Source organism: Ictalurus furcatus, chromosome 20 (assembly GCF_023375685.1).
Source record: "Ictalurus furcatus strain D&B chromosome 20, Billie_1.0, whole genome shotgun sequence".
NCBI classification, from domain to species: domain Eukaryota; kingdom Metazoa; phylum Chordata; class Actinopteri; order Siluriformes; family Ictaluridae; genus Ictalurus; species Ictalurus furcatus.
Window position 1 is genome coordinate 7,828,926 of NC_071274.1, and position 27,226 is coordinate 7,856,151.

Sequence of the window (27,226 nt, forward strand, 5' to 3'; positions counted from 1 at the left end):
TAAAAAGCAAACTAGACAGATGGCCATAGTCAGATATCTAAACACAGAAAACGTGATATGCTGGCTACTACTTACTGTTTACACACAATTAAAATTAAGGACATTTTCCAAAAAAATTTATTTACAACTAGAGATGCACCAATACTACATTTCTCAGCCGATACGATAACCGATTATTCAGTGATATCGCCCGATACCGATAACCAGTAGTTCTGCCTTTTATGCCTGCTTATAAATTAATAATAATTAATTCCACAATTCTGAAGGAAATGCAAATAAAAGCTTTATTCTCTCCATTTCAACAAGTTGTTTCACAGTAACTGGTCTCATAAAGAGAACTCACATTACTCTAACATTAACACATGAACTAAATTCTGAAGATTAAAGTAAGATTTCTTAACTTGAATGTTATTAATTCATATTAACATTGACTGAATTCTAAAAAAAAAAAAAAACCTCCTGTTAAGCTTCGCATTCACTCACCACAAACAAAAGCATTTCTACTTTATCATTGAACATCAAACTGGTAATATATAATAATAGTTTTTATATGTTAACATTAACTGGATATGAAATACACTACTATACAAATATATTTTTCTGTGCCCTATATACTTTTTTGTGAACTCATCTTCATTTAAACCTTTTAACGGTGTACTGGCCCTTTAATTCAGCGCAAGGGCGAGCGGGCAGCGTGGGGGTCGGGGTAATTAAGATTCAACGCCGAAACTCCTGCTTCACTGCTGCTCATTTCTGGTCTAAAATGTTAGCAGTGCAGAGCTTACAAACCGCAGTTTTGTCATCATTCCACACAAGAGACATCATCTTTACACACAGCACGAAATCTATGTATTTTACTGCCCGCTTTTTATTGACAGGATATAATCCACCCTGATCATCTGATGTTTTTAAACTATTGGCCGATAGCCGATAGCGTCAAATATAGCCTTTATCTCCCGATACCGATTAATGGCCGATACATCAGTGCATCTTTATTTACAACTACTTAAACTGAATAGTTTAAGTTAACTATGTAAATTTACTTACTATTTACTATTATTTATTCAAATTATTCTTGGGCCATTCGTTTGTGTAGGCTCCTGTGTAGTGTTTCAAACACACTCCAAATCCACTAGGCAGTTTGCTAATGGATATTTGTCCGGGTTTATTTTTAATATTACTGGATATAAAATTGAAGGTATGAAGGTTCTGACATTAACAACATTGATTTTAGAATATAAATAAGCTTTCAATGTTTATGATTAAATAAATGTGGCGGACTCTAGATAACTTGGTCTGCTAAGAAAAAAATAATTTGCTAAATCATATGCACTTGCATTCAGCTGTTGAGAGTAATTAAAACAAGACAACTTTTAATTCAATTACTGTGTGTCTGGCAAAATTACCAGCAGTATATTTATTATTCAAGTAATAAATAAATTACTTTTTTATGTCTAATTAAATACACTGACTAATGTGCTTGCCTGATTTGCATTTCAGTCAGTACTGAAGCAATCAATATTATTAAATTTGTTTAATATTTGTGAGCATGTGTGCTTTAATGTGTTTTACCTTTTCCAATAAGCACCCCAATTTTGGAGTCAAGCAGGCGTTCAGCACGGCCACAGTTACGAACAATGAGCCTGAGGACAGGCAAAAATGGACGAACATCACACAAACGTCTGCTCTCATCCTCCAGCTCCTCATGAACTGCGGCTTGGTTCACACACTCGAATATGTGACCATCCATCTCCCCAAGCAAGGAGAAGAGAGGATACACCTGTGCCTGCTTCCATAGCATCTGCAAAGTCACATTAAAAAAACAATCAAAATGAGACCTAAACTGAAATGACAAAGACTATGTAGTGTTTTGAACACAGACCAATAAACCAGAGACAAATATGCAACATGCCAATGCCATGCATTCACATTTTAACAGAAATTAAAGTGTAAGCCTGTTTTTGTGTGTCAGAAGAGGAAAAAATTCAATATGCAAATTTTGCACAGTAATTCATCAAGGGATAAGTGGATACAGAGCATCTTATAGCTTTATATAAATAAATGTGTGGGATAAGTCTGATCATAATTTTATAAACGGTTATTCTGTGAGGATTTTTTTTTTCTTTAAAATTTTGCAATTATGGGCTGAGATATACTAAACAATTATGCTAATACACCAACGCAATTTTACAATAAATGACTGATGTTTCACGTAGGGGAAAGGTCAAGAGGATTTTGTAATTTGAAAGGATGGCTCTGCAACAATCACTGCACTATAAGGTGGCACCTACATGCCCACTTTGCATAAAATACATCTTCACTTCACGAGGTTATCATTAATGAAAACCATCAAGAAAATTAAAACTAAATCAGTGAATATCATGTGAAACATTTTCGTTATCTGAAATAAAAATAAAAATGAGAGTTTCCAAATAAATGAAAACTAAACTGCAGCTATAAGGTCCACCTGAAATTTCATAGAATAAAACTTCCATTTTTGTATTTTAAATGTTGGGTAGTTTGACTTAAGAACAGAGGTTGAACAAAGTGGATCCATCGATGTTGCCGAATCATAAGTGCCCAATAGATGGAAGAGTAACTCCTTGGCACAGCAACGATTTGTAGCAGTGGAGCACTACAAAAAATTTTTTTATATGATTACCATGATATTAAAAACTAAAACAATGCTAAAACTACTACTAAATACAAACTAAAAGTAATGATAAAGATAAAAAATTAAATCAAAACAAATTTATGCACCATTAAAACCAACTGAAACAAAACTGAAATCCAAAATGCAAAATAAAATAAAAAACCAGCAATAATTTTAAAGCTATAATAATCCTGCTTCACTTCTCCGGTTATGCAATGAAAACCTCTAACATCTGCTGTATGATGTGGTTCAGTACATAAACACTCATTCTGTGTCAAACAATGACTCAGAAAGAGGTACTCGCCTACCAAACATTTACAGTGCCATCCACTAATATTGGCACCCTTGGTAAATATGAGCAAAGAAGGCTGTGAAAAACTGTCTTTAACCTTTTGATCCTTTGTTCAAAAAATTCACAAAAATACTCTGTTCTCATGGACATCAAAACAACTGCAAACAAAACACAGGTTTATCAAAAAAAAAATCTTGTTAAATATAGGTGTGCAACAATTATTCGCAATACTCTGTGCTTCACCCCCCAACAATTACTGGCACCCCTATGAATTCATATGAGAAAAATATACTCCCATCGTTATTTAAAAAAAAAAAAAAATTGTACACCTGGGTGACTAGGAACAGGAAATTGTTCAACCATGACTTCCTGTTTCAAAGGGATATAAATATGAGGTAACACATAGGCCAAATTCCCTTTCATAACATTCATTCATAACAATGGGTAAGAACAAGGAATATAGCTGTGATGTGTGGCAAACGGTTGTTGAGCTTCACAAAATGGGAAGTGGCTATAAGAAAATGGCACAAGCATTGAAAATGCCCATTTCCACCTTCAGGGCAATAATTAAGAAGTTCCAGTCAACTGGAAATGTCATGAATCAACCTGGAATTGGATGCGTGTCTATATTGTCTCAACGCACTGTGAAGAGGATGGTTCGAGAGGCCAAAAAATCTCCAAGGATCACAGCTGGAGAACTGCAGAAGTTAGTTGCATCTTGGGATCAGAAAGGCTCCAAAACTACAATGCGAAGTCACCTACATCACAAGTTGTTTGGAAGGTTTTTAAGAAAAAAGCCTCTAGTCTTATCCACTTACTAAACTCAAGCGCCGTCAGTTTGCCAGACACTACTGGAACTTCAAATGGGATCAGTTCTATGGTCAGATGAAACAAAAATAAAGCTTTTTGGCAATAAACACCAGAGGTGGGCTTGGTGCATACAGAGAGGTCGCCATATAGAAAAGTACCTCATGCCCATGGTTAAATATGGTGGAGGCTCTTTAATGTTTTGGGGCTGTTTTTCTGCCAGAGGACCTGGACATTTTGTTAGGATAAATGGCATCATGGACAAATATCAACAGATATTAAATGAAAACCTGACTGCCTCTGCCAAAAAGCTTAAAAGGGGCTGTGGTTGGATCTTCCAGCAGGACAATGACCCAAAACATGCATCAAAATCAACATAAAAATAGTTTACTGACCACAAAATCAAGGTCCTGCAATGGCCATCCCAGTCCCCTGACTTGAAACCTATAGAAAACCTGTTGGGTGAACTGAAGAGGAGAATCCATCGGTGTGGACCTCGAAGTTTGAAGGATCTAGAGAGATTCTGTATGGAGGAATGGTCTTAGATCCATTGCCATGTATTCACCAACCTCAGGCATTATAGGAGAAGCCTCCGAGCTATTATCTCGGCAAAGGGAAGTATTGACTAAAAGGGTGCCAATAATTGTTGCACACCTATATTTAATAAAGATTTTTTTTGATAAACCTGTGTTTTGTTTGCAATAGTTTGATATCCATCAGATCAGAGTATGTTTGTGAATTTTTTAACAAAAGATCTCTCTCTCTCTCTCATACACACACACACACACACACACACATATATATATATATATATATATATATATACACATACACACACACACATACATATACATATATATATATATATATATATATATATATATATATATATATATATATATATACACACACATATATACACACACAGTACATATATACATACACACACATAATATATAAAGTGTGTGCGAAAAGTTTGGAGACTGAAATGTTTTTCATGATCTTAAAAATCTTTTGATCTCAAGGTGTGAGTTTAAATGTTTGAAATCTGTGTTGTAGACAGAAATATAATTGTGCCAACATATTCATTTCTTTCATTAGAAAATATTTTATTTACAGAAAAATAGTTTTAAATGGACGACTTAGGTGGGAACTCCTTTAATGCTGTTTAAAAAGCATCTCAGGGTGATTCCTCAAGATACTGGTTGAGAAAATGCCAATACATTTCTGGACTTTCTAGGCAAAAAGGGTGTCTACATTGAAGATGCTAAAATATTATTTCTTTTTTTAATTTTGGATTTTTTATCACAACAAAATTCCCATTAGGTCAATTTGTGTTATTCCAGAGTTTTGATGACTATTATTATTATTCTAAAATGTGGAAAAATAAAAATAAAGAATGAGTGTGTCTAAACTTTTAACTGGTAGTATGTATCCAGGTGTAGAAGATAAAGTTCCTCTATAAAATGTTAAATAAATGAATGGGCATAGACAGATAAAAGGACTCTGCTTTGTAAGCCGAGTCAGAAAATGATTTAAAATACCACACACCTGTTTGATTTGATGAATGGTGCTCTCTCTGGGAACATCCATCTGAATGTAGATTCCAGTGGGCAACAGGAAATCCACAGCCACCTGATCGTTCCCATCCAGTATTGGGTCTGCCCACACATCCAGCTGATCCGTCATGGCGGGAGGCATGGCAGAGAGCACACCACAACCAAACCATGGGACCCTAAATACAAAATGGACATCAATATAACACCAAAATAACAATGACCACATGGACACAAATCACAGATGTAAATTTCACCAAACACCAGCACTAACAGCATATTCCATTCCATATACAATATATTGCAGGACAACCCTTATAAAAACATTCAATATATTCTATTCAGTACTTTATAAGGGTTGAAATGTTATAACAACTACTGTTTACCAATAGAATTAAAATTTAATTCTGATTAATGTAGATTTAAAATTAAGGGCATTTTTCCAAATAATACACTGCACCAGAATATATAGCTTGGACACCATACACCATGGAGTATGCAAATGCAGACACTTTCAGCATCAGTTTCATCTTTGCAGTTCCAGTAATCTGTACCAAACTGGTTTCATACCTTATTATTTCCTCATGTGTAACATTCTTATTTTAACGCAAGCTGTAGTGTTGCAGTTAGGTGCCATAATGCGGAACAGCAGGTAGTGCATATATTATATAAAATTACAGGTTAAGTGCAGTGTACTTGGTAATAATTGCAGAGCTGTTGCAAGAGTTTTATCCAAAACATCAATCCTGACCTGAATAAATTGGACAAGATGAATGAATGATCTTGTATATGCAAGGAATGATCTTACTCACACACTCTTACACGCAGAGTAGGAGATGCTGCAGCTTCACTGTAAAATCACTAAGTCAATGACTACACTTTGAAAAATTTATTGCAACTTTACAGTACCATACTATTTGAACAGTGTTTTATTGCAGAAATTACAGAAATTCTCTATTTGTTTGATATAACTTTTGAATAAGTACATATTTATCCTTGGTTTTACTTACCACCCAACTATCTGCTATGTACTTACACATTAAATTAATATGCTGATATTTGTACAGGATATATTTCCAAGGCATTCATGCAGTATTATTTATTATAACCAATAAACAGACAAGTTGTTTTGCTAGTAAGAGAGAGACACAATTTTCATTAAGCGCTATCCAGTACAAACTCTTGGATTCTTTTAAACATTCTCAAAATGCCACACAAGTGGTGGACTGAGAAAGTCAATTGGATAATATGAATTCATAAGCACCTTCAGTTCAGATTCATACAATCCAATATGAGAGATGGCACTATAGCCATAAAGTATGAAAATTTGAGCAATAGTTGATACCGATCCAATTTCTGAAAAAATACCAAGCTTAATAATGAGCCGTTTTTAATAGAAGCACTTCATCCAAGAAGAAGCACTTCATCCAAGCACTTCATCCACACTCAAACACTCAAAATGCTCAAACACTCCCTACCCTATAAGCGGAAATACATTATCGATGTACACAAAAAAATTTATTAGTTAAGTGATTCATTAATATCACAGTGTGAATGTGTGCAAAATTATACAGGCTGTTAACATCAAATAAAATAATCATAACATTTCTAATTAGCTAGTTATTGTCTGTTATGGTACCTTGAGTGGCCACTGTTAAGAGAACACATACTTTACATCACTTTATGTTAAGTTGTGCTACAAGTAGTTCTGATATTTCAGGTTAGATCTGTTACAGAATCAGACTGCAGTCATTCCTTTTGTCCTCTGACATGCAACTTTTGCTGATATTGTTCCAATAAAGATACTGGATATCAGATTGGTGCCATCTCTAATAGATATTCAACAATCTAGAAGAACATGTAGAATGAAGCAGGTAGGTCGCATTATAGAACAAATCACCCATGCTTGTAGTGATTGCAGTTGTTAGTGGGGTATGAGCGATTCTAATGGCACACATTAGAGGTCCATCAATATACACAACATGCTCATTTCTTATATGCCTCCATTACTAAAATGAAAGCCAAGGAGTGAGATGCCATCTCCACTGTAATCATGTGACAAATTACCTACCAATTTAGATGGTCAAAAGTCATGATCTAAAAATGCACTAGTGACAGAGGGAAATATCATGCATAGATCCTACATTATTATATAATGATAACATCTAGATGACGGGCAACCCAGTAAATTCATAGAAAGTCCTCCAGTTCAGAGTGAGAGTAGGTAAAAAAGGACACTGGCAGAAAGACCCAAAACAGGTATGGCAGAATCAGTAGAATGGTCTGGACTTATGAGGCAAAACCTCAGGGGCTGAACATAAGGGACAAGAACAGAATGTTGAAAAAAGAGCTGCAACAACTAATAGACAAAACTGATCAAATTCAATAATAAAACTGATCAGTAACAAATTTCATTATGGATTAGTTATGTGATATGAAGCCATCACTTTAATTAGTCTGAAAAATTTATAAAATCACACTTTACTGTATTATAAGAAAACATTTTCTTGTACATTATCTCATTCCACTTTGACCAAAATGTCAGTAGTTTGTAGAACAACTCATGATCATGGGCTCAAATGAATGATTAGTTTAAGATTAATGTTCTCATTTCAAAACAAAACTCATATCATGCAGCAGGTATATTACGCAGTGTTGGGCACTTACAGTTGCAATGAAAATTATTCAACCTCCACTGCAAATTTCATTGTAAAAATTCAAAATTTACAGACTTTCAGCTGTTTACACTGAACAAATCAAACAAAAGCAATTGAAATCGTTAAACACAACGAATGCTTCAAGTAGTTTCCCCAAATACAACTGAAAATGCAACTTCTAATGAATTTTCCAGTTTCAAAATTATTCAAACCCCTGAACAGAATCCCTCACAACAGCACAAATATGCAAAACAGGTGTTGTTTCAAGCACACCTGATGCAACTAATCAAGGGCTTCATTAATTGCACCAGGTGTGCTTGAGCTGGAACACATGAAATCCCTGAACTGGCTACGGGCAGAAAAAGGAAGCTATCAATGGCTGCAACCAGATTTCTGAGAAGGTAGGTTGTGAAAATCCCTCGAGTGATTGCAAAAGACCTGCAGCAAGACTTGGTGGCAAAAGGCAGTACAGTTTCAGTGAGCACAGTATGGCGCATACTAAATGCAAAAGGTTTCCATTCCAGAACTCCAAGACGTACACCACTACTGATCAAAAAGCACATGAAAAGTCAGCTCAAAATAATATAAATAAGCCACAGAAGTTTTGGGATTCTGTTCTATAGAGCGATGAAACAAAACTTGGAACTTTTCAGCATGATGGATCAGAGGTATGTCTGGAGGAAGAAGAATGAAGAAAGAACACTCTGTCCACAGTCAAGCATGGTGGTGCTCTGGGGCTGCTTTGCATCCTCTGGCACTGGAAACCTGCAGCGTGTGGAAGGCAAGATAGATTAACTGAAGTATCACGAAATCCTAGGAGAAAACATCATGCTGAAGTTTTGGCATCATTGGACCTTCCAACAGGACAATGATCACAAGCATACCTCAAATTCCACCAAGGCTTGGTTGCAGAAGTCATCCTGGAAGATTCTACAGGGCCATCACAGTCACCTGACTTGAACCCCATAGAAAATCGCTGGTGGGATTTGAAGGCGGTTGCAGCACGCAAACCCATGAATATTACTGAACTGGAGGCCATTGCTCATGAGGAATGGGCTAAGATTCCCCAGGAACGCTGCCAGAAGCTATGCATCTCATTTGCAGCAGATCATAAGATCAAAAGGGTGCTCTACTAAGTACTAAAGATGCTTGCCATGAAGGGGTTGAATAATTTTGAGACTGGAGAAATCATTAGTCACAAGTTGCATTTTCAGTTGAATTTGGGAAGTATTCATTGTGTTGAACTAGTTGCTTTTGTTTGATTTGTTCATTGCAAACAGCTGAAAGTCTGTAAATGTTGACAATAAAACTGATTTGCAGTGGGGGTTGAATAATTTTGATTGTAACTGTACCTTCTAAGTAGTTATTTTCTTTGACCCAGTACTATTAATAAACACTAAATTGTTTATTTTTGCCTATCAATATACACATCATGCTCATTGCTTATATGCCTCCATGTTCTTTACATCCACATGCAGATTTTCTTTACAGGATTCTGCCCTGTACACCTCCCTCTCAGTTTGTGTTGAATTCTTTCACAGGTCTTGACTTGTACAAATGGAATTCTCATTTTTCCTAAGCCATGCTTTCTCACAAACTCTGACCAAAAATCTGAGTAGACACAGTTTTAATACAGCAAAATCTGTTAAATGGGGCATGAGTCACAAAAAGACAAGCAACAACAACAACAAAAAAGACAAGTAACAAAGAAAACAAAGCACAAGCTGAGGGCAAGGGAGAGAGCCTGCACTTGATGGATACACTAACTGGACACATTTAACAATATTACTTGAACACAGATGGAAGAGAAAAAGAAAAAAAAACATTGCCCAGTAATATGATATTAACTGATTAAAGATTACTTTTGTGTACATGTGAGTCACCCCAGGAAGAAAAATAAACAATCATATTTTCATTTGCAGGAAGACAAACCCTATTTATAATATATTATATACACACACACACACACACACACACACACACACTCTATATATATATATATATATATATATATATGAGTGTGTGTGTGTGTGTGTGTGTGTGTATATACACATACATACATACGAGCTGCAACTAACGATTATTTTCATAATCAATTAGTTGGTTGATTACTTTTTTGATTAATCGGATATTTGGCAAACTTTCAAACCACCATTTTTTCCCCGCATTTATTTAAAATAAAATACACAAACTGAGTGTTACAAATATTAACTTTGGACTAAAACTTTACACAACTGTTTGTCCAATTATGTAAGACTGAAAGGAACCCAATACATACAGACAATTACGTTTATATTATACAATAGTATTTATGACTAATATATATATATATATATAAAATTTAATTAGAGATGCACCGATGTACCGGTCAATAATCAGTATCGGGAGATAAAGGCTATTTTACACAACATCTGACAATCAGGGCCGATTATATCCTGTCAATCAATAGAGGGTGTGAAAACACATCGATTTCATGCTGTGTGTAAAGCTGATGTCTCTTGTGTGGAATGATAACAAAACTGCAGTTTGTAAGTTCTGCATTGCTAAAATTTTACACCGGACGCTGCAGCAGTGAAACGGGAGTTTTTTTTTTTTGCTGCACTGCTCGTGCTGAATTAACGCACCAGTACCCTGTTGAAAGATTTAAATGAAGATGAGTTGACAAAAATATATATATATACATATATTGCACAGAAAAATATATTTGTAGAGTAGTATATTTCATATCCAGTTAATGTTAATATATAAAAAAGTTTATATTATATATATTACCAGTTTGTTGTTCAATGATGAAGTAGACATGCTTTTGTTTGTGGTGAGTGAATGTGAGCTTAACAGGTTTTTTTTTTTTAGAATTCAGTCAATTAATTCTATTAATATGAATTAATAGCATTCAATAAGTTAAGAAACCTTTCTTTAATCCTCAGAATTTAGTTAATGTTAATTTGAGTAATGTGTTTTCTGTTTATGAGACCAATTACTGTGAAACAACTTGTTGAAATGGAGAGAAAGGTATTATTTGTATTTCTTTCGGAATTGTGGAATGAATTATTATTCATTTAAAAGAAAGCATAAAAGGCAGAACTATCGGTATTGGCCGATATCACTCCGAATAATCGGTTATCGTATCGGCTGAGAAAAGGGACTACTCAACTACTCGCTATAACTTTTCTTTTGTTTCAGTTTGATACCATGCGATTACACAAACATTATGCGATATTGTCCGTGGGACAGATTGACTGACAGGTGAGTTAGAGGGAGCCCAGCAGTCCCCAAGGCAGTCAAATTGACACGGATTCATTCATTTCAAGTAACTGTTTTCCCCTGGTCAGGGCCTCAATGTAGCTAGAGTTTATCCTGGGAACATCAGTATCTTTAGTATCCAATGGGTTAAAATGCACATACCATTTTATCAAACTCTATATTTGGCTACACAAGTAGATAGAAATATAAAGAAACTGTCATCATTTGTCTGCGTTCATATACAGATATACAATAAATAATAAATAAACAATAAATAAATAAATAAAATCACCCTAATGTTAGGAGAGGGGTTTGATCAAGTAAGCTTTTTAGAAAACAGGTCCATACAACCACGATCATCAATTATCTAGTAAATGGCACTTAAAACAGGAAGTTTGCAAGCTTTAGTTAACATTGGTCAATAACAAATATGTTGTAAGGTAAAGTCAAGCTAACCCATGCCAATTTTCCTGAGTTTTTAATATATTTTCAAAAAATGTGTAGACCACATCAAAATGCCACATGCCAAACTGTTTGTTTTGGAGTACTTGTGGGTTACTTTTGGTCTTATATGTAATAATGATAATGAGTCTTTATTGGTCAAGTATACAGTGGAGCACAGTGAAATTGTTTTCTTCGCATACCCCAGCCTGTCAGGAAGCTGGGGTCAGAGCGCAGGGTCAGCCATGATACGGTGCCCCTGGAGCAGAGAGGGTTAAGGGCCTTGCTCAAGGGCCCAACAGTGGCAGCTTGGCAGTGCTGGTTGACCTTCCGATCAGTAACCCAGAGCCTTAACCGCTAAGCCACCACTGCCCCATGTCTTATATGTAATTCTATGTTTATGTGGTTCAGTGTAAAAAAAATTTTTTAGGTGTTTTTTTTTTTTTTTTTTTTTAAACATAAACACAGTGCTCTCACATGACTATGTGAACTGCTCTATTCATGGGTCTGGTCAACCCTCTAACCTCTACCATAGCGCTGACTGTTTGCATGCATTTTTGTGTGGGTGAGTGTATAAAAAGGCGATCAGCTTTCTTTGTATCCCCTGACTGATGACATCACAGCCACCACAGTCAGAACTAGTGTCAGATGCAGCTGCCCAAGTACAAGAGGCCACTGATCCCAGTGACTCTCCCTTTATCTATATGGACAAAAATAGCACAATAATGTGCAACCCTTGATGTAACATGGTTATGATTAGTTACATATGTAAACACCACACAACCACTAATGTGTGGTGAATATCACCTGGATACTTTCATGTGTACGTGAGAGGTGACAATGCTTTTACTACAATAAAAGCCAAGGAGTGAGATGCCATCTCCATTGTAGTCAGGTGACAAATTACATACCAATTTAGATGGTCAAAAGTCATGATCTAAAAATGCACTAGTGACAGAGGGAAATATCATGCATAGATCCTACATTATTATATAATGATAACATCTAGATGCCGGGCAATCCAGTAAATTCATAGAAAGTCCTCCAGTTCAGAGTGAGAGTAGGTAAAAAAAGGACACCGGCGGAGAGACCCAAAACAGGTATGGCTGAATCAGTAGAATCGTTAAGAGACTGGACTTATGAGGTAAAACCTCAGGGGCTAAACATAAGTGAAAAAAACAGAATGTTGAAAATAGAGCTGCAACAACTAATTGACAAAACTGATCAAATTCAATAATGAAAATAGTCAGCAACAAAGTTAATTATCAATTAGTTTTTTGTTCAATTAGACTAAAATCATTTATGGTCATATTTATAGACCTTTCCCACCATATCAGAAAAAATATTATCTTGTACATCATCTCATTTCAATTTGGCCAAAAAGTCACTAGTTTGTAAGACAACTCAATGAGCATGAACATGGGCTCAAATGAACGATTAATTTTTAAAAAATGAATGTTTTTTCATTTCAAAACACAACTCGTGTCATGCAGCAGGTATATTATGCAGTGTTAGGCAGCAAGTATAGAAGCTATTTGAACTCTACTCAAGATGGAGGGAATCATGAATAATCATTTTGCGACAAAACCTGCAGGCCTCTTTTGGCCAGCTGAAAATGCAGAAAAAATGTATCACCTTCCAACACCATAATGACCCTTAATGATCTATCTAAATCTTATTAAAAACCTGTGGAATAACTTGAACAGTGCTGTGCACAGGAGATCCTTTCACAATCTGTCAGATCTGGAGCATTTTCGCAAGGAAGAGTGTAATAAAATTGCCAAATCAAGATGTACTACTCTTATCCAAACTGTCCGAGTGCTGTATTACAAGTAAAAGGTGATTTAACAAAGTATTAGTTAAGGGTTGCGCACACTTCTGTAAGCAGGTTATTGTATTTTTTCCCCCTAAAAATGTTTTGCCTATATTTATACTTCTGTATTAACACCTTTGTGTCATGATGTTGAGAGGGGAATCCTGGGTAAATGTCACATGTAGAGATGTGCTAGCATGCAGTCCTCCAATGAACCAGATACGTGTTGTGTCTCTCTTTGGTGCCATGAGTTGGGTGAATGCTGACTGGTTGCCGGAGAGGTGTCAGTTACATACACGAAAACAGTTTGATCAGACGTGAAATTTGTTAATCAAATTCAGATTAATATTATTTAAATCTGAGTAATACTGTTCAAAATACATCTGAAGCGTAAACAATAAAATGTTAAACATGGCTGTAAATAATCAAATTTTCCCTCATCGGATCCAGTATTTTCTGTCTTCTATAGATGGGTTCATGCTCTGAAACTGCTTTCTGCGTAGTTCCCTAAAAACCTTAAAACAGCTCATGGCAGAAATGGATGAAAAACACTCTGTAAAAATATCAGTTTAAACATATTCACTCTGTTGGATTTGCAGACTGGTGTCTTTAATAAAAAAAATTAAAATTCTCCTCTGATGTGAACCACAGCAACTCAATAAGCATAAAAACTAAAGCATTGTCCTTCCTTAATTGATAGAACAGTGGATTTAAATACCAATTAAATTGAAGAGCTTTGATACTAAAGCCACTCATACTGCTAATACAGATGAGTTGAAACACTTCAGAAATGCTTTCAGTGAGAATTCACTTGGTTTATAGTTAATCACGTGCAGTTTTTTCCCCCTAACATTTTTCAAAACAACATTATGCCCATGCTTTCTTCTATTTATTATTCCTACAGTGCAACATGGAACTCAAACTGTTTTTACAGTCTAATTCAGTAAATTCTGTTGTGGTTCATGTGACAGTGCCTCCTAGAGGGCACGCTTGCCATGCATGTATGAATGTGGCACCCTGTGCGAGGGTCCACTCACAACGTCCTGATGTGCATGCAGAAGCATAAATCAGCCCTAAGGCTACTTGTTACTAGGGGTATGTATGTTCAAATACCTGGTTTGAGGTGACGGTGAATATAATATTCAAAAACTATGTTAATGGAGTACAACTCCATTAAAAATCTTAAAAAGTCAAAAGGACACAAAAATCACATAACTTTTGGGTTTGCTCACTTTACACCAGAAGAGATGCTGCAAGCATTTCATTTTACACTGGGTGATACTCTTTATTCAGTGTTTATTTGCTGTTTTATTAAATGTAAAGTGCTAATATCTGTAATGACTGTCAGAATATTATAAACAGGCATTTCCACTGTGATCACAAAGTTTATTAATCCAATAAAATGTTCGGTCCTAATCTCTGTGGCCATTACGAAGTTTGAATTTTGACCCATGCCAAAAGCACACTGCTACAGTAGGGCTACAAGCTGAAAAATTTCATTGACATTCAGTTAGGGATGTCACGAGAACCGATACTTCGGTACCAAGTCCGTACCAACATTCTTAAAACGTGACAGTACTTGTTTTTCTGCAGTAGCGTAGGCATCGTTGGTAATGAAGGTGCAGCGGTTGCAATTCTTCCGGACCTGATGGGGGCAGCAAATACGTGCAAGTGTTTTAGTTGGTCCACAAGTGGTAAAGAAGAAGAACGCCTACAAGCACACGGGAAAAACTACAGAAGATAGTTTAGGTAACAAGTTTAGCTCCACCCCAACTCGTTGAGAGGAAAGGTGGTATGGAATATAGAAATACTTCGCATCGAGGCAGATGACAACAAACATATAATTGATGCTCTGAAGCCGGTGTGCAACTGATGCTATCGTTCATTTCAAACAAAGCGAGGAAACACCTGGAATTTGGTGAAGCACCTGAAAGAGAGGCCCTATATTATGTTTGTTTGAAGCAGCTGGCATTGTTGCCGTGAAACCAGCTAACGTTATGCTCCGTGTAATGTTTGCGATAGCCAGTTATTTGTTAATGACGCTAACACATTGCAATGTTATAAACTACCTCCTAATGGGCCACCATGCATCGCCATTCAGCCTGTATCCTGTCAGCAAAATGTAGCCTAATAATTATTGAAATGTTAATGGTTTTAATAAATCTTTTTGGCCTGCCACCATACCAGTGAATTTAAACTAATGCTTGCATTCGGAGTATAATGGGTGGGTGTGTGTGCGCATGTGTGTGTGCATGTGTGTGCGCACATGTGTGTGCGTGTGTGTGCATGCGCGTTTAGGAGTGCACCTTAGCACTTGTAGCGTCCAATGTTTTATTAGTCATTGACAGACAGTGTTTGATGACTAAAATATCTCTCTCTTCTTGCCAGTATCAGCTAGAGGAGGATGTCCTCCAGGACATTTTTAATTTTATTTTTTATACCACACCGTGGCATTGACTTTGGTATCAAGTATCATGAACTTTTGGTGGCACTGGCACTGACTACTAGATTTTTGGTATCGTGACATTCCTTCATTTAGTAAAGCTGACAGTCAGTAAAGCTTTTGCAATGCCTTTAAGTTTTCTGTACTACATTTGTCAAACACTAATCCATGAGCTGCCACTGACAATGGGAAAATTTAACTGCAGTGGGAAAATGATTTTTCCCTTCCCCTAAGAGCCTTTAGGACTATTACCCAGTGACGTCTCCTGGGTAGCAGGGTAATGCACAGTAAAGTGGAAACAGACTTGCGTCTCTGCGTTATCACTCAAAAAGATTTTTGTAGTGCTGTGTGATACATTTCTTTTTGTCTACAAGGTCTACCTTTTTCTTGTTTACTGTCCCTACTTTTTGTGAAGTTATGCAGCATAAATAACATCTGACAGGGCATTTTTGGACTGCTTTTGGACAGAGGTTTTAATTATATAATAATCCTTTTGGAAAGCCATTGACCCACAAGCAGGCGTTCATCGACATCATAAAGGAGGTGTCAAAAGACACCACAACTACAATACAGCTGGGAAGAGGCAAGAGATTTAAAGATACATTACACAAACTTAAACACAATCAGAACACAAAGGATTATCGCATGATAGCAAACACTAGACTTGGCTGGGGGGGGGGGGGGGGTTGGGGGGAGAGATGACGCATCGTGGAACCACAAGCCCAGTCAGGCCTGTGCACATAATCTGGATCACTGCCATAGTGATGTAAGCACACAGTGTTTGACTGGTTGTTGGGGTTAAAGTATAATTTATTTTTATCCCTCTCTTGGTTAAAGTAAATTATCCACCAAAGAGATCTGAAAGTGACTAAAATCTGATCGAACAGATTAGCAGTTCTAAACAGAATAATTCAAAATTTCCTAATCAAAATGACAAAAATTCTTGTCCTTGTGTTCACAGTGTTAATAATAACGTCTATGTAACAGATGGTGTGATCTCATCTACTTGAATAGTACTGTTATTAAGTGACCTTGGCTTGGCTAGTGATCCTTTTTCCCAGTGAGTGTAAGGGTATTATGTAGATTTTTTTTCCTTAGGTAATTCAAAGACTGAAAAGAAACACTCCCTACACTTTTATACAGTCTAACAAATACAACCTAGATGAAAGAACTTAATTATTTGGCGCAGAGCCTTTAGCTTGTTTAAATAAAAAATAAGAATTTCCTTTCTTGAAAAAGTTTTTCAATACACGTTCAATATTGATTTGTACAACTCCATGTCCTGGATGCAAATTTGGCCCATTTGCAGATTAAGCCCATTTAACAACAGAAATGATCTAATAAAATTGGCAGATGGCACATCCCTGTCTTGAGTGGATGCCTTTTGACCTACTAAGCGGCATTTTTTGCTTTACTTTGCATTTGAAAGAGGACATGTTTAACTTAGGGAAAAACATACTAGCTGACTTCAGACACCTACATTCACTGGCCCCTCAGCTAATCAGCCAATCACGTGGCAGCAGAGCAATGCATAAAAATATTGCAGATACAGGTAGACCACCTGGTTGTTGGTGCCAGAAGTGCTTGTTTGAGTATTTCATTGATCTGAGGTTGCAGTAAGCACAGGATTACCAAAACTAAGACAAGGCAGTGTTTTTCCAATCTTCAACTGTCCCGTTTTAGTGGGTGTTTCCCACCGTAGCTTCAGATTCCTGTCCTTGACTGACAGGAGTCGAACCGGGAACCCCTGGGATTTTAATGCACTGGAGATCAACAGTATCTGAAATACTCAGACTAACCCATCTGGCAGCAACAACCATGCCTCTGTCAAAGAGCTATCAGACTGAAGCCCAAAGTATACTTCAGATTTTAAGTGTACACTAGGAACAGAGTACAGATGCAAATTTAGTCACCAGCAGAAGCCAGATTTTTCTAACCAAGCGTGCTTTGTAATTCTTTTGCACTATTTAGTTGTTCCACAAGGAGGCAACAGTGACCCCGGCCTGTTGATTCTCAAGGTAGTCGAAGAATAAATGGAAGAGACGGAAACAAGTGCAAGTTCCTCTAGTAACAAGTGAATCAGCGATTCACAGGGGTGGTGATTGAGACCATGCGACGGGAGTCAATGAGCAGCGACAGCAGCGACACCAGCGAGACCGTCTACGAGAACATGAGACGGGACATGAGCCAGGACTGATGGGAAAGGGGGCACAAGGACCCGTTTGTACAAGGTAGTGGCCAAATGGGCCTATCCGAGACAAACGGGACCTATTGGTGTTTTCTATGTGTTCATTTGTGTAGCAGATCTACTGAACCCTGAGGGGTGAGAAGAAGATGTGATGATCCATACCCTGGGTGTAAGTGCTAGCCTAACCTCTCCCCAAAGGGTGGTTCTCTACAGTACGTAAAGTGCTTGAGCCGAAGACAACTGGAATACAGGGGGATACTGCCGATAGAGACTGTTATGTCGAGTGTTATAAAATGCTGTGATATGTGACATGATATGTAATGTGATGTGCAACAAAGTGTGACGCAATCAGGCACAGAAAAGTATAATGGTGCTGTCGAGCACATAGTGCTGACAGGGTGGGAATTTTTCCTCGTAGGAGGTTTTTTCGCCCACCCCTGACTGCGAAAGACTGGGGTTTGGTTTTTGAGGGGGAGCAAGAATCTGCAGGTCCCGACAAATACAAAACTGTGGGCTGACAGGCCTAGTTGAAAAAGATAGGGACGTGTAGACCCAATCAAGTAGTTAGTTACTGTAGTGGCCACTCATACGTACGGCAGTAGTAGTAGTAATGAATGATTAGGGGAACTCAGTTAATCACACTTATAATCGATGTAGGCAAACAAACGTATAATCAAGGTAGTTAGATTCGAAATAAGATATATATATATATATATAGAGAGAGAGAGAGAGAGAGAGAGAGAGAGAGAGAGATATATATATATTTCTATTTTACGGGTAATTCAAATTCTCTGGTTTCGATTCTCTGGGTAACTGAAATTCTCTGGTTTCGATTCTCTGGGTAACTGAAATTCTCTGGTTTTGATTCTCTGGGTAACTGAAAATCTCTGGTTTTTGTTCTCTGGGTAACTGAAACTCTCTGGTTTTGACTTTCTGGGTTATTAGAAATCCCTGGGTTCTGATTTTATGTGTAAATTGAAACCCCTGGTTTTGATTCTATGTGTAAGTGGAATAGCCCTTTTCTGGAACATAAGAGTGAGGTAGATGAGCTCTTTTTTAACCCTATTGGTAGTGAGATCGTAGTCTTCTTGAAACATATGGGTTATTTACTGTGTAAGTACAGTATAAATACTGGAGCTTAAGCTCAGGGTATTGAGAATTCTCAGAAGTGATCTCATCGGTGTGGATCTCGTGTGGTGGAATGGAACAATAAAGCTGGACCCTTGCTTCTTCTCACTCACGGCTGGTGTATTTTTTTCCTATCTCCAACTGGGCTCAGAGGTAGATGTGAGTATTGGCTTCTATGTTGAATTTTAAGTGTTTTTGGGTAATAGGCTAAATTTGAGCCAACAATGTCCATCTCCTCCATTGTTCTTCGTGTTGTGATTCTTTTTCGTTGTCGTCCTTCACACCAGACCACCTGCTATACTGCCCTGTACTGACTCTTGTAGGCCAGGAGGGTTAGTGCAAGTTGTCATAATGCGCATGTCGACCACCTGTGTACACATACATGTCAAACGGAGTATACTTTGAAAAGCTATTGTACGATTGTGTGCATACTCTAGCATATATCTAAAAAAAAAAAAAATAAAGTATACTTTGGGCTATAGATCACATATGCCCCCACTGTGGTGTTTCAGGCAAACATTAACTGAAGCATGCAGAAAATGACCCTGATGGCCATACTGAAGATCCTTTCAACACACTTAGCACGGCTTGATTCTTAGTATAGTATACAGTCGTGGAAGAGTAATGACTCATAGTAGGCTTGCTGCGATAGAAAGTGTTACCGGGCCACACACCGATTACATCACTTGCCCACCGCGGCACCACCCTCACCGTCGTTTTGCCATTTTATAGTAATAAAAATAATTTACTTCAGTTAGAGAACAGACGCTGCAATTAAAAACTGAATGCATCTGCTCAATTCAGCATGAGCCGAATGAGTCAGAGGGTTCCGTTTTGAGTCTTGTTCCTCTCAAAGATTCTTCCTCATGTTGTCTCAGGGAGTTGCCACTGCCTTTGTCTTGCTCATTAGGGATAATTCTAAATCTCTATCCGGATTTCTGTAAAGGTGCTTTGTGACAATGTCCATTGTTAAAAAGGGTATATAAATAAAGCTGAACTGAATTTATCCTAATATTGCAGCAGGATATGCCACCTATCAGTAGCATAATCATCATCCTCTTTGTCATTGTTGTTATTAGTAAGTTTATTTATTACTGACACGCAGCTGATGGCATTTAGATTAAAAATATTTTAAACTGACTACAAAACATAGGTTTCAATTGCTGAAGGCCTTCATTTTTGCCTTCAGTAAGTGAGATGCATGCACAATCTGATTCAAGTCAGGTTAATGACTTGGCCATTGCAGAAAATTCCACTTCTTTGACTTAAAAAGCTTTGGGTTGCTTTTGAAGTATGGTTTCGGTCATTGTCCATCTACATGGTGAAGTACCATTCAATTAGTTTTAAATCATTTGGATAAATCTGAACAGGTAATATAACCCAATACACTTAAGAATTCATCCTGCTCCTTCTGTCAGCAGTCACATCATCATCAGTAAATACAAGGGAACTAATTCCATTGGCTGTACATGCCCACACTATAAGATGAAGTGGTTCATTATTTTACTTAGAAATAAGCAGATGCAAGGTCAGGAGATGATACTCTTCGGCTCATCAGCATTTCCTTCCCTTCTCAATACCCTACTCTACCCATCATTCTGGTAAAAGTTGATCTTTGTCTCGTCTGTCTATAGGTAAATGTTCTAAAACTGAATGCTTTTTTTTTTTAAAGATGTTTTTGGCAAACTCTAATCTGGTATTCCTGTTTTTGAGGCTTAATGATGGTTTGAATCTTGTGGTAAACCCTCTGTATTTACTCTGGAGAAGTCTTCCTTAATTGTTGACTTTGATACAGATACACCTACCTCCTGGAGGGAGGGTGTTCTTGGTATGGTCAGCTGTTTTTTGTTTGTTTTTTTAACCAAGGAAAGAGTGCCTTGTCATTCCTGAGCTCACCAGTGCATTCTTTATTTTGAACATGTACCAAATAGTTGATTTGGCCACACCAAATGCCCACATTAACCACTCTCCCTTACAATGCTAGCTTTCTGATGGGTTTAATTTGATTTTTCAGCCTAGTGATGGCTTGCTTCTCTGGCAGTGACCACTCTTAGGACTTCATATTGAGAGTTAACAGCAATAGATTCCAAATGCAAAGGACAACCTTAAAATCATCTCTTGACCTTGCATCTGCGTATTTCTAAGTAAAATAATGAAGAAATAACACACACTCAGCCATGGAACAGCTAAGCACAAATATAAAGTGCTATAATTCCTCCAATATTTGGATGTAAGTACTCTCAAGACTCTGAAAGTCTGCACTTTCATTAATATTCATTATTTAATTTCAACTCCATTATACTGTGCTAGACAGCTATGACTATGTACCTTATTTTTAGAAGGTTTAAAATACATATGGTATTCCCCAATGACACGGAAAAGTACAGTGGATTAATAACTTAAGCAGACACAGTAAGTTAGTCAACAACAAAAAAACTGTATTTGAGTACAAAGGCATAAGAAGGAAGACACAAAGTCACATGGGTACAATATCCTATTCACCGTCAGTGTTGACACGCTGTTCCAGTCATTAGTTCTTCCTTGAATCATTGAAATCGTGTTTGTAATACTGAAAAAACGTAGCATTCTTAATGCCAGAGCTTTAAAATACGTTTGCATATTGCAGACCAGCGTCATAGAAAAGTTTATTATTGGTAAACACCACACCATCTTAATAAAAGGTTTAAAAAGATTGCTTCTTGTTGTAATGTTTGTTGTCGATTGGGTCTGCCATTTGGCTAAAAACGGACCACGCTACAGACCACTGAAATCTGATTTTAAACCAGTCAAAACATAACAGTCAGCGAATTGCCAGCTTTGGAGACTAGGATCACAAAATTACATTTATAGTCTTAAATAAAGAGTTTTTTAAAAAATAAAAAAAAAAAGAAAAGAAAAGAAAAGGGGGGGGAAAAACCCCACACAACAACATTTTCTCTGTCCATGGTATCTAGAGGAACTGTGGAATAACACAGGACTGGCTATCATATATTCATCCAACATTATTAGGTTAGTAACAATTCACATAAACAAACAAGAAGATAGTGTGTCAAATAATAATTAAAAAAAAATCCGCCAGCCGGACTCTGTAAAATGTCAACCCCAAACTAATCACACTATTTCATCGGCATTTTCAGCAAAGACTGAGAAGCAGTGAAAAACAGGCAGGCGTTTACCTTCTGGTGTCGATACGTAATGTCGGAAGCGTGAGTCCACTTCTAAGCTATACGGAAATAGTTTGTGCGTCGAGTAGACTCCAAAGGTCTCAGCAGAGAAAAGACTGAGGCCTCTCAGCCTCACAGTTGACATTAATGTCTTTTCGTCCGAAAAAGTTCGACCATGGTTACAAAGTCCAAATACTTCCTGGTTTACCCGTAGGTAACGAACTCGCTATCCGTTTTTCTTTCGTTTCAATACACTAACCAAGGCCCTCCCTTCGCACTTTCATAACAGAGCTGAACCGGTTGTCTTCTCTACAGAGCTCAGGCATAATCGCTATGCAGTGATTTCAACCGGAAACGCAAAGTTCTGAAACGCCCCTGAAATTAGAGCCACGTCCCTGTCCGGCCTCCCAGAGTTTGAGGCGTGTCCCAGGAAGTTCATGAATGATTACGCAGCTTCATGAAATGAGTACACACGCTACTCTACTACTCTTTATGTTGGTTTGCCAACCGCCATTAAAACCAAAAGAAGAAGAAGAAGAAGAAGAAGAAAAGGAAGAAGAAGAAGAAGGAGAAGCTCTAATACTCTACAGACTACTTCTGCTAAAGGAAAAGTAGTTAGTGTGATCATCCTACAGACTGCACAGCTTCTAAAACACAGGCGCGCGCCCTCTTTCCTTTCATATCATATCATAAATGCAAAATTTGGAATTGTGAGTATCATCACACATGAAGCGTAGCTACTAATATACAGCAGAACCAAGAATTATTGGCACCTGTCAGAGAACGGGCAAGAATGTATTGATCTTCCTCAGGGTCACGTGTAACCCAGGTTACTAGAAATCCTGTTGAAGCTGAAACATGTAAAATAGTTCTTTTATTAATATCTGTGGCGTTAAGAGTATAGCTTTGAAGAGAAAATAAGAAAATGCATAAAATTAAATAAAACTCATTTAGAATAGTTATTTAATTACACAAGTGGAAGATTGACCCAATTAGAAGAGTGGAAAATAAGCCCCGCCATAATGGGTGGTGCAGGGAGGGACGGTGAAGGTATGGAGAGAGAGAGAGAGAGAGAGAGAACGAACGAACGAACGAACGAACGAACGAACACAGCTGGTGAATCTGTTCCCGATGCGCTGACTAAACGATCCTGAAAAAGAATAGAAAAATAGAATTAGAACAAACAAAACTAACAGTTGTATTAGAGAAATAACAGAGATTTTGAGATAAAAGTGTGGATTGAACGTCATCCATCAATGATACGGGTGAATGTTAGCATGAATGCTACGGAGGACCAAAAAAGACTACTTAAAGTTGGAGTTTTTGCCTTTATGAGAACTCTCTAATTGAAAATCGAAATCTCTTGGGAAGTGAAGTAAATAAATTCTCAATTACCGAGTTTTTTTTTGTGTGTAAATGCTGGGTAAACTGTATTAAAATTAAATGCCGTTGTGTTATATGTGGTTGCAGGACCGGAATGGGACTCATTTTCAGCCCTTTAGTTCACGACTGACTATATTGAAATAATGTCATTAAAACCTCAGTATACAAGTCTGCAATAGTGCACTCTTCTCTACAGCCTTGTAATTCATTGTATTTTTCAAAAATATCATAATTTCAAATTCAGTGCAAATACAGTAGCCTAAGTGTTGCTTCACAGTGAAGATTTATTTAACAACAGTATTCTTTACAACAACACAATGTAATGTTTATAATGTTTAACAGTATCACAATCTATTTTCTGTAAAAAATAAAAAAAATAAAAAAATTGTTAATAAATATCTAAACCTTGAAATGAAAAAAATATCAAATGAATACAAATATATATATATATATATATATATATATATATATATATATATATATATATATATATATATATATAAAAGAATAAAATAAAATGTATTGCACTTTCTAATGACACCATCATCTTTTTTTCCTTTGCATAAGTTAAGGAAATGGTTGCTTTACAACTTCAACACAAATATGAGAACATTAGTTAAAGGGTAAATCAACAACACTATTCTTTAAAACATCACAATGTCCTTTTTTGCAATATTTGAATATATATTCTGTGCAAAATTGTTCACAGATATCCAATCCTTAAACACAAATAAAGAATAAAACAAGTATTGCACTGTTCTCTGCAAGAATTCTTTTCACAGTATAACTTTCTAATGGCAGCTTCATCTCTTTTTCCTCTGCATAAGTGTAGCTTCAAGGAAACATGGCCAACCCTAAAACATTAATAAATGCCTGAGCAATGCACTGGTCTCTGCAACTTTGTCATTGTGTCACAGTGTCATTGTCTAAAGACATGATAATTTTTTTCTCAGTGCACATGAGCATGAATGCCTCAAGGTTCTTCTGGGTTAAAGTGCTCCTGAGTCTCTTTTTTAAGAATTTCACTGTTGAGAAGCTTCTCTCACAGGCTACTTGTGTGATGGACAGTGTTAATAGCAACTTGTGGGCGAGTCCAATCACATGGTAGGCATCAGTTAGAAGATTGTACTGAGAGAGGATGAGATGAACACAAATGACCCTGCTGTTCCATGGAAGGCTCCTCATCACTTCCTTGTGGCATTTCACCTGCTGTCCTGACAGTGTAACCTTTCAGAGGGGACATCTTTAGTCTGTCCCACTGAGATGCAAGGCTGTACAGTTCAGCACATCATGTGCCAACTGTAGCTCTGTTGTCAAACTTGAGTAAACATTTGCTTATTTCTTCCAGAGCTGAGCTGGGGAGTCCATTTTCCCCTCACATGAGCAAAGTTTCTAGGGTCTAAACAGGCAAAATCTGAGCAAAGTTTTGCATTAGCAGAAAACCTCCTATGGATACTGCCTGTTTCTGTGTCTACAATGACATTGTGTACTTTGACCTTGAAGTCAGTATCAGCTGATGCCAGCTGCTCATCTTGTGCAAACTCTCCTGGCATCATTTTCTTTTTTCTGATCTCAGGAAGGGCAGCCTGCACTACAAGCTCACACTCTTCTTCCTCTTGCAACTTTCCATTAGCCCACTTATGGACTCATCAGCTGCACACTTAACTCCTTCAAAGTCCATAGCACACTTCCTGAGCCCCTCCTCTGTACCCTCAAACAGATGTAGAGCTGTCATGATATCCATTCCCTTTGTCTGTAAGTATTTTTGAAGGGGGGGATGTATACTCAAAAATGTGAAGGAAGAGTTGAGCAGTGAGCACTGTCTCTTACTTCAAAAGGCCTTTTATGAATCCCTTTGCCTTGGCCCTCACAGTTGGCTTTTGTGTACTGTCATCAACAATGGTGTCTAAAGTCATAAGCACTTCAAAAAACAAGCCTCCCGGAGGATTCCTGAAGCACCCAAACACTACTTAGTGCCTGATCCTTAGCCCACCACCTAGTTGGCCCTATTGGGCACAATCATCTGTGATGCTTGTCCTGACTCTTCTCTTCCCACTTCTCCATGCGCTTGTATGACTCTCTTAAAAAAAACTGCTATATCATTAAGCAGTGAAAACAGAGATGCACTTTCCACAATACTGCCTGTTGTGTCTGCCAGTACAAGATTCAAAAGATGTGCATAACACTAAATATGAATCTGATTGGGGGAATGCTCAGAGAGGAGTGAAGAAAACCCCCTAAACTGTCCCTGCATATTAGCTGCACCATCTGTTGAGTTGCCCACACATGTGCCAAGGTTAATATTAAGGTTCAGTAGCACTCTACAAAATTCTGGCCAGTAGATGACTCACAGTCCACCACAGCAATCAGTCTTTCGTGAATGACATCTGTTACATATCTAAGTATGATTGAACACTGGTCTTTGTAGCTGATATCTTGGGTTGTGTCAATTTGGACTGAAAACATGACAGCTTGTCTCACTTCTGCTATAGTCACCTTTATCAGTTGGCTGATGACAACCACAGCTTTATTAAATGTTTCTTTTGACAGCAGAGTAAGTAGAGCGCCTCTGCCTTTTACACCAGTTTCATACTGCTTTTTGCTGTTTTCAATGCAAGTGTTAACATGCTGTTGGAGGCAAATGTCATATCTATTCAAGAGTAGAATCAACTCCATGACGTTACCATGATTAACAGCAATGTTTTCTAAGCTATATCCTGCCTCTTCTTTATCTCCCCTGCAGCTAAGGCCACATTTGCCTATGACTTTAACAACACACTCCATCACCTAGTGTTTCTTTTTCACTTGCTCAGCACATAATGACATTTGGTTGCCAGTCAACAGGCTTTTTACATCTGCCTTTTGTATTTTCAGAAAGTAAGCATCTGCATCGTGTTCCACTATCCTTTGGTGAATGTGTTTCCAGTCTTTCATGCCTCCCTTTATGAAAGGGCCATCACTTACCAAAGGTGCAAATGCCAAACAAACAGAACAGTACAGAGATTGTTTTTTTTTCACAGTAAGTCAGCCACTTGCGGTTTGTTCCATCTTTGCTATTGAAAACCTTTGGTATAGGAACATTTGGGGTTTGTTGAAGATGATAAGAAAAAAATTGTATGTATATCTTGTGACTGAGGTTGTGCAAAGTAATCAAAACTATCAACAGAATCATCATCATCTGCCTTGTTCCTAGCTTGTGGGTCTAGGTTCGGCTGCTGAATTGTTGTCTCTGTATCAGTCCCTGAGTAGACTCTGCTCTCCCTTTCACACTTCCTTCTGTATCCCTAGACTCGAGTGCACCTTAATCACAATAAAAAGCATTCTGTAAGCTTTAACATATTGGACATGGAAAGCACGTTTTAATTTAAACTACTAAAATATCCAAATGGCAAAATATACAGGCTTATTTCATATAACTTTTATCCTATTCCCTTTCAATCATGGGCTTTGTATATTTC

At 37.3% G+C, this 27,226-nt stretch overlaps 1 protein-coding gene across 1 annotated transcript in view; it reads right to left on the bottom strand.

The window, feature by feature from the left end:
• pik3cb (phosphatidylinositol-4,5-bisphosphate 3-kinase, catalytic subunit beta) overlaps positions 1 to 23,224 on the bottom strand; it is a 48,138-nt gene extending 24,914 nt beyond the window's left edge. The window contains exons 1-3 of the mRNA XM_053651166.1: positions 22,398 to 23,224; positions 5,304 to 5,487; positions 1,573 to 1,801 (exon numbers count right to left, since the gene is read on the bottom strand). Coding sequence (XP_053507141.1) covers positions 1,573 to 1,801; positions 5,304 to 5,453 — 379 coding nt within the window. The 5' untranslated portion in view covers positions 5,454 to 5,487; positions 22,398 to 23,224. The remainder of the gene's footprint in view (positions 1 to 1,572; positions 1,802 to 5,303; positions 5,488 to 22,397) is intronic.
• Positions 23,225 to 27,226: the final 4,002 nt, after the last annotated feature.